The sequence below is a fragment of the Neophocaena asiaeorientalis genome, unplaced genomic scaffold (assembly GCF_003031525.2).
Source record: "Neophocaena asiaeorientalis asiaeorientalis breed wild unplaced genomic scaffold, Neophocaena_asiaeorientalis_V1.1 scaffold91, whole genome shotgun sequence".
In the NCBI taxonomy this organism is placed as follows: Eukaryota; Metazoa; Chordata; class Mammalia; order Artiodactyla; family Phocoenidae; genus Neophocaena; species Neophocaena asiaeorientalis.
In genome coordinates, this window is record NW_020173198.1 from 5576863 (window position 1) to 5586158 (window position 9296).

General features: G+C 48.0%; 1 protein-coding gene across 4 annotated transcripts in view; it reads right to left on the minus strand.

Moving 5' to 3' along the window:
• Positions 1 to 9296, minus strand: part of PRKCB (protein kinase C beta) — a 311334-nt gene that overhangs the window by 144008 nt on the left and 158030 nt on the right. For all 4 annotated transcript variants that reach the window (XM_024744607.1, XM_024744606.1, XM_024744608.1 and 1 more), the window contains one exon: positions 2584 to 2695. In XM_024744607.1, the coding sequence (XP_024600375.1) occupies positions 2584 to 2695 (112 nt within the window). The remainder of the gene's footprint in view (positions 1 to 2583; positions 2696 to 9296) is intronic.

Genomic DNA, 9296 nt, shown 5'->3' on the forward strand with positions numbered 1-9296 from the left:
TGACGGACAAAGGAGGAGGAACATGTCCGTCCTCCCGAAAGGCTGAGGCACCTCGCGCACCCTCGACGGCTCTGAAGCCAGAGGCACCAAGCTCAGTGGCACGGGCAGCAGGTAACGCAGTGAGAGACGCTGCGGGTGTGGCAGGACCTGACCGGCCAGGGAGCGCAGTGTCCGCACTCAGGAGCAGCCATGCAGGGTGCATGCCCCAAATTGCTGAGATCGCCCCATTTTTCAAGATTAAGCAGGAATCCTGACTTGTATGTGACATCTCCCGATTTTTAAATATTGACGGCCCATAGGTGGGTTTCCGTGGAAAGAGTCTGGGAATGGGAGTTGTGAGCCAGCAGGTTTACCGCAAGGGCTCCTGGGAGGGAGGAGCTCGCCCACGAGGATGCACTGAGGCTGACAGTAAAGGGAGCTCTGGACCTCCAGTGACCGTTCAGAGTTGTCCCAAACTGATACAAGAGGACCAGGCCTCTGCACCCCTGCACCTGCCAGGAACCATTCCCTGGGAGGGGCATCATCTTGGGACCTGAGCAAAGCCCGCACAGTATCCACCAAAACTAACTGCAAGGAAAAGAATTAGACGCAGGGTAAGACGAATGGAATAGGTATGCGAACTGAATCGGACCTTCATGTCTCTTGTGTGATACGATAAATACAGGCTCCCTTCCCACACTCCTGTAGTACATCTGTGCTTCTTTCAGGGGGTGGTTGGTTTCCCCTAAGTCCCACGGCTGCTCCAGGGAGGTGTGCCTGCAGTCCAGTGTTCTCTAGGGGACCCTCGTTCCAGTTTGAGAAGCCAAGAGGAGAGGCTAGATCACCCCATGGGGCCTGCATTTCAGGAGATTCCCTGGGGAACTGGGGGCACGGTATCCCCAGGGGCAGGGGGTGCTGAGGACACCCCTTCTCAGCCCGCCCAAGCTCCAGGAGGCAGCAGCAGATTACAAAACTGGAAATGAATCGTGGGGAGAGAAGGATGGTGGGGAGGAAGGAAGAGCCCCCTGGAACCTGAAAGTTCCCCCTGGAAGCCCACGTTCAGGGCTCTGCATCAGCCCAAGCTGCCTCCCACCCAACCCTCTCTGTCCTTGAGGCCCACCTGGGGCCCCACGTGCGCTAAGAGGAATCAGTGTCCCACAAGCAGAAGGCAGCTGCACCGCTCTCTCCCCGCCTCTGTTATGTGTCTGCCTGGGAGCCCCCATTCCCCACGTGTGTCTCTGTGGCTCTTGCCCTGTTTGTTTCTCTCTGCCTCTCGGTACCCATATCGGTGTACGTCTCTTTCCTGGGTCTCTGCTCCTCTGCTTCAGCATGTGTCTCTCGCTGCCTCGGCTGCATCTATGAATAGGTCCGTTTCACGCTCTGGGCCTGTGTCACACCTCTTTGTCTCCATCTCTTTCTGTGTCTCTCCATGTGTGCGTTTCTGCCTGTCTCTGCTCTCTCTCCATCTCGGTATCTCTGCAGGAGCCTGACTGAGGGCATCTCTCTCTCTGTCACTTCCAATCATTGTGTCTGTTGGTTCGTCTGCCTGTCCCTCCTGCTTGAGTCTCTCTCTAGCTGAGCCTCTTTGTAGCCTCACCCATCGCTCCCTACACCTGGGCGCACGTTTCATCTGCCCCCTGAATCCGTCCCTGTCTGTGATTGTGTGTTTCTCTCTGTCTCTTGCCCCCTTCCTCCCCATCCACACCCACACTCCTCTCTGTCACTCTCTGCCCCTGAGAGTTTCTCTCTGTGTCCTCTGGGCCTCAGGACCCCTGTGACAGGGACAGTCTGGCCTCATGACCGCTCAACATGCTGGGGTCAACAGGCCTCTGGGAGCCACCAGCACTGAGCCCCCTATCTCCACCCCGCCCCCTTGGCAGTTGCAGCTCTCAAAGCCTGCTGGCTCCCCCACCCCTCGGGCCATTCAGTCCTTCACTTAATAAAGGGAAGTCCTGCCCGCTCCTGCCTCTTCCCACCCCAGCCTGGTCAGAGAATCACACGCCTGCCCGCCTTCTAGCATAAACTGTAGGTGCTAAAGGGAGGCAGATTTTCTCTCTGCAGAGAAAGGCATCAGCCCCGTATATTGGTGCTGGCAACAGCTGTGTGCGTGGCTGCAGGAATGGCCCCGATTTGACCACGCCTCCCTGTGTCCACACCTGTGGACTGTCCCCTCCCACACAGACTGTGAACCTTGCCATGTGACTTGCTTTGATCAGTGGGACTTGCCCTCTTAAAGCACTTGGGACCTCCGTGTGAGCAAGCCCAGGATAGCCTGCTCAGGACGGAAGGACGAAAGACATGTGGTCCCCCAACCCCCGTCATTCCCATCACCCAGGTGACAGCCAGCCATCCTTGCGGACAGGTGGGTGAGGCCCTCCAGGCCCAGACAGCCCCTCACCAACCTGCTAACCCCCAACATAGGTATGAGTAAGCCCAGCCCAGACCTAAAGGACAGCCTTGCAGAATCATGAGCTATATAAATGGTTATTGTTACTCAGCAACGAACAAGTGGTACCCAGCCCACCCAGGACTTGGGAGAATGTTTTGTAGACCATGAGGAAGCAGCCCAGTCAGCAGAGGCTGCCAGAGAGCAAATGTACTTACTGTCACATTTCATCCCCTGGTGGATGAGTCCATACAGCAGCGACCCACAGTGGTCACAAAACGTGGGGCTGGAGTACGTGTGGATCTTGAACTTGTGTTTGCTCCGGGGGTCCTAAGGTCAAAAGAAACAAACAAAAGAGGTTGGCATCAGTGTGGCATGCCCCGGTCTCACACTGCACTGTGCATCACTGGAGAACTCCTAGAGAACTGAACTTGGCCCCCAGCATTCATCATACTTGTTGGGACCATCACTGGAGCTCTGTGCCCAAACATGGCGCTTGATGAGTAACCACTGAATGAATGAATGCCTAAGACAGCTGGTGGCTCCCATCCTGCCCCAGCACACTCACTGTGCCTGCAAGTCCTCCATCTGGGAACCCAACCTACTGACTCCTATCTGCAGCAAGGACTCCCCAGATGGCAAACAAAACACCAGACAGATCAGGTAAACAGGTCGCCTTGCTCCTACTTCTCTCTGCTTTATCAGCCAAGCAACTTCTGGATGATCTAAAACCCAAGTCTGGGCATGAAACCTCCCCAATAGGACCTCATCATCTACGGGACAGAGTTCAAAGTCCAATGAATAGTCTACAGGTTGTGGCAGAGACTACTGGTTTTCCACCAATACCCATTCTTCCTTTCAATAACAGAACCCTTGAGTCTTAGCAGAGACCGTGGCTGCCCAACTACAGACCACATTTCCCATTCTCCCTTGCAGCTTGGTGTGTCCATGTGATTGAGTTCTGGCCAATGGGATGTACGTGTTTCAGTCATTCCTTTAAAAGGAAGGTGTACAGCCTCCAGGGCCCCTTTTTCCCTTCCCATTGTCTGGAAGATGGTGAGAAGTGGAAGTGACCACCTTGGACCCAAACTTGGACCCACCAGCCCTGGACTTTGTACTTTTGGACAGACATCTGAGAGAAAACCTACCTTCTGTCTTGTTCAAGTCACTATATTTGGGGGCTATTTGTTACAGCAGCTTACACCATTCCTTAACTAACTAACATGCCCTTCCTAACCTAGCAATGTAGTGCAGTAGTTAAAGGTCCAAACTGCCTGGGCTCTTCTCTGATGCATAATTTGGGGCATGTTATTTAATTTCTTTGTGCTTCATTTTCCTTGTCTGTATGATGGAGAGAATGATATAAGCTATACCACCATTGGGAAGAATAAATGAATTAACCTATGTAGAGATCTTAGAACAGCCTGGCACACAGTAAGGAGTATAAGCTTTTGCATTATTATTACTAGATCCCCCATGTGACCCCAACTATGACCCCAAACACACACTATGTTTTCAGTACACAGGACTTGCTTATACTCCCAAATATGCCATGCCCTTCATGACTCTCTGGCTCTGCATGAGGTCTTTCTCCTTCAAGAGCTACTCCAACCAAAAAGTTCCTTCTTCTCTTTCCCATCCCAGCCTGAAAGCTGCCTTCTCTGTGAAAGAGAAAAGTTAAAATCATGGGCCCTAGGTTCCAACCCAGGGCTGATCTGATGTTCTAGCCTTTGCTATATGCTACCCATCTCCTAATTCATTCACTCATTCATTCATTCATCCGTTCACATTTATTTATTGACGCAGGTGCCTTTTAAAAACATTCTAATAGAGACAGGAAATGAACAAGTGAGCAAATAAATTGACAGAATAAGTAGAAATTATTTTATGTGCTATTAAAATGATGAGCATTTCTCCTTAGGAAACTGTTATTTACAAAATTTAAAAATAATCCTTATATCTTCCAGAATGGCTAAAATTTTAGAAAAATTGATACTGACAATACCAAGTGCTGATGTGGAGAGAACACTATTGGAACTCTCCTACAATGCTGGGGTGAGAATGCAAAGTGGTAGCACCTCTTTGGAAAACTGTGTGGCAGTTTCTTATAAACATACCCTTATAATATATGACCCAGTAGTCCCACTCCTAGGTGTGAAAGGAATACATCTATCCACAGAAAAACCTGAGTGTTTACAGCTACTTTACTTATAATAGCCAAAGTCTGGAACCAACCAAGTATTCAACATTCAACGTGTGAACGGATAAACGAAGTGTGGTACGTCCACACAATGGAATACTTAGCAGTAAGAAGGAATGAACTACTGATACAGGTAACATTCATGAATCTCAGAAGAATTTGGGTAAGATAAAGCTGCCAAACACATGCTGTTGGATTCTGTTTAAATCAAAGGCTACACGCTATATGATTCCACTTAAATGACATCCTAGAAAAGGCAAAACTATGGGGAGAGAAAACAGATCAGTGGTTAAGAAGGATTGGGGGTGGAAAGGGGATTGACAACAAAGGGACAGCATGTGGGAACTTTTATGGGGTGAGTGGCATGTGCTATGTATCAACTGCGGTGAATTTTACTATATGTAAAGAAAGTGAATTTTGCTGCATGAAAACGCTGTCTCAGTAAGCCTGCCTAAAATCCTGTCCATCCCTGAAGGCTTTTGCTGGCCTGCATCTTCTTAATGAGCTACAAGGTTTCTTTCATGACATTCCAAGCCTCTGCGGTCAGGCAGATGAAGTGTTGGCCCTCGCACAGCTCTGAACTGCCAAGTTTTAGAGGCTGGGTCAGCTCTGCTCTGGCTGTGGGACCCTGCAGGGCTCCCAGGATGCAGAAGGACCCCAGGACCCCCTTGTCCTGCTCGAGGATTGAGGTGCTACCCTAGTAACAATTTTTTGGAAATCAAAAAAGGAAACTAAAGGCTCCCCGTTGATGGCTTAACCAGCCATGTTTCCTTTCTTAGGCAATGAGATGCAGAAATACATCTGGTTCCTGGAAATAGTCCCAGTGCTCTGTGCCATAAAACACTTCCCTGGCCTTTGAGAATTCACCTTAAAGTTGAGAAATGAGTGTCTCAAATCTGCCTAAAAAGAAACACCTGTTCACCACTGGTATTGGCCTGAAGGGGGAGCTCAAGGCTTCTCTCACTCCCTTACTCAGCCTCAAAGGAGGAGAACCTATTTGGTTAGTCAGAGTCCAAGACACTGATTGGCCCAGCCTTGGTGGGTGGAGCCTTCACAGGCTTTAAAAGCTGCACCACCATCTTTCTCTTTCTCTCCCTCTCCCAGGAGGCTTCTGGGTGGCCGTGGCCTCACCCTAAGAAGGTTGGGCATGAATGATCTGGACCAGCTCCACTCCAAGCCCTAGGACAAGTTCTCTCTCTCCTCTTGGTTTTGTATTTCCTATTATTGTATTTCCTATGTTAACCTATAGGAGCCAAGAATTAGTTTTGAGTATGTTTTAAATGTCTTTAGGCCTACCTAATATAGAAGAAAGGAGTCCCCAAGGGCCTCATGAGCTCTACTTCGAGATTTGAAGCAAAACCCCAACTAACAATAAAGTTGCTCTTTGCTGGCTTTGCACTTTCTTCCACGGATAAATCTTAGTGAGGAATCTCAGGGAGAAGGATTCGAGCATTTCTGACCACATACTATTGAAACAAGCAGGACCCTGTGGGGCTCCTGGGCACGGGAGCCGTTCTGTTCGGCCTCCATGACCTTCCCTGAGTTCCAAAGGGCAGGTTCAAACGGTTGCTAATCAGGGTAGAGAGGGGATGGAGAGACAAGGGAGGAGCAGTCAGAAACAATAGTGCAGGAGGGAGAGTCAAGATGGCATTGTGGGAAGACGAGGAGTTGGCTTCTCCCCACAACTAGGGTTCCTGCTAGCCGCTGGTGGGGGACTCTGACACTCAAGGAGATGGGAGGAACCCCATAGTGAACCGGTAGGATGTAGGGGGACGAGGGGGGGAGGAGAAGTGGAGGCCAGAGAGGATAGGCGCCCCTGAGGCTGGGGAGATCAGGAGAGGCAGGTGGGAGTGACTCTCCAGGAGGAGCAGAGGGCGACTGCCCTGCCCACTCGGGCCTGAGGAGCCTGCTGAGCTCCCACGCTGATCCCCTGCCCTCCAAAGCCCCCTCCAGGCCACGTGGGTCCTTGGGGGCATAAGAGGGAGGCCAGGGAGATCAGGAGAGGCAGGCGGGAGGGGCCCTCCGAGACCAGAGGAGCAGGAGAGGAGAGGAGGGCATTTGCCCCGCCACTAGAGCTCAGGAAGCCTGCTGGGCTCCCAGGTGAGGTCCCCCGCCCCCTGAGACCAGGGGTGGGGGGCACGCCTGGGCCCCTTCTGTTCCTTGAGCCTAAGCCCCACCCCCCACAGTCCCCAGAGCCTTTTCCTGCCCTGTGGGTCCTGAGCATAGGCCCCACCCACTGCCCAAACCTCGTCCTTGCTTAGGTCCCACTCTCCACAGCCAAGGCCTTTCCCCCTCCTTTTTTTTTTTCTTTTCCCTCCTCCTCTTTTTCGATATTGTGATAATGACATACCTTTCAGTTGGTTGATTCATCTATATTTTTATTTTTCTATTCTTTCTAACATATCTGTTAGTTTCCTAGTCTAATTTTACTTTTTACTTTGTTATTGTTCTTTTTTCTTTTTTTTTTGCCACCCCATGCAGCTTGTGGGATCTTGGTTCATGAGCCCAGGGTCAGGCTGAAGCTCCTGCAGTGGGAGCTCCGAGTCTGAACCACTGGACTAACGGAGAACCTCAGACCCTAGGGAATATTCATCAGAGTGAGATATCACAGAGTTCCTCATCTCAGCACCAAGATCCAGCTCTACCCAACAGCCTACAAACTCCAGTGTTGGAAGCCTCAGGCCAAACAACCAATAAGACAGGAACACAATCCCATTCATTAAAAAAAAAAAAGAGAGAAAGAGAGAGAGAGACAGCAAAAAAATATGTCACAGATGAAGGAGCAAGGTAAAAACCTACAAAGCCAAATAAATGAAGAGGAAATAGGCGATCTACCTGAAAAAGAATTCAGAGTAATGATAGTAAAGATAATCCAGAATCTCGGAAATAGAATGGAGGCATGGATTGAGAAAATACAAGAAATCCTTAACAAAGATCTAGAAGAACTAAAGAACAAACAGAGATGAACAACACAATAACTGAAATGAAAAATAAAAATACACTAGAAGGAATCAATAACAGAATAACTGAGGCAGAAGAATGAATAAGTGAGCTGGAAGACAAAATGGTGGAATAACTGCCGAGGAGCAGAAATAAAGAAAAAAGAATGAAAAGAATTGAAGACAATCTCAGAGATCTCTGGGATAACACTAAATGCAGCAACATTCAAAGTATAAGGGTCCCAGAAGAAGAAGAGAAAAAGAACGTTCTGAGAAAATATTTCAAGAGATTATAGTTGAAAACTTCCCTAACATGGAAAAGGAAATAGTCACCCAAGTCCAGGAAGCACAGAGAGTCCCATACAGGATAAACCTTAGGGAAAACACACCAAGAAACATATTAAACTAACCAAAATTAAATACAAAGAAAAAATACTAAAAGCAGCAAGGGAAAAACAAGAAATAACATACAAAGGAATCCCCATAAGGTTATCAGCTGATTTTTCAGCAGAAACTCTGCAGGCCAGAAGGGAGTGGCAGGATATACTTAAAGTCATGAAAGAGAACAACCTACAACCAAGATTACTCTACCCAGCAAGGATCTCATTCAGATTTGATGGAGAAGTCAAAAGTTTTTCAGACAAGCAAAAGCTAAGAGAATTCAGCACCACCAAACCAGCTTTACAACAAATGCAAAAGAAACTTCTCTAAGCAGGAAACACAATAGAAGGAAAAGACCCACAAAAACAAACTCAAAACAATTAAGAAAATGGTAATAGGAACATACATATCGATAATAACCTTGAATGTAAATGGATTAAATGCCCCAACCAAAAGACACAGACTGGCTGAATGGATACAAAAACAAGACCCATATATATGCTGTCTACAAGAGACCCACTTCAGACCTAGGGACACATACAGACTGAAAGTGAAGGTATGGAAAAAGATATTCCATGCAAATGGAAATCAAAAGAAAGCTGAAGTAGCAATACTCACATCAGATAAAATAGACTTTAAAATAAAGAATGTTACAAGAGATAAGGAGGGACACTACATTGATTGATTGATCAAAGGATCAATCCAAGAAGAATATAACAATTATAAATGTTTATGCACCCCAATATAGGAGCACCTCAATACATAAGGCAAATGATAACAGCCATGAAAGGAGAAATCAACAGTAACACAATAATAGTAGGGGACTTCAACACCCCACTGACACCAATGGACAGATCATCCAAACAAAATAAATAACAAAACACAACCTTTAAATGACACAATGGACCAGATAGATCTAATTCATATTTATAGAACATTCTACCCAAAAGTGACAGAATACACTTTCTTCTCAAGTGCACACTGAACAGTCTCCAGGATAGATCACATCATGGGTCACAAATCAAGCCTTTGAAAATTTAAGAAAATTGAAATTGTATCAAGCATCTTTTCTGACCACAGCACTATGAGATTGGAAATCAATTACAGCAAAAGAACTGTTAAAAACACAAATACATGGAGGCTAAACAGTGCACTACTAAATAAGCAAGAAATCACTGAAGAAATCAAAGAAATAAAAAAATACATAGAAGGCTTCCCTGATGGCGCAGTGGTTGAGAGTCCGCCTGCCGATGCAGGGGACACAGGTTCATGCCCCGTTCCAGGAAGATCCCACATGTCGCGGAGCGGCTAGGCCCGTGAGCCATGGCCGCTGAGCCTGCGCGTCCAGAGCCTGTGCTCCTCAGCGGGAAAGGCCACAGCAGGGAGAGGCCCACGTACCGCAAAAAAAAAA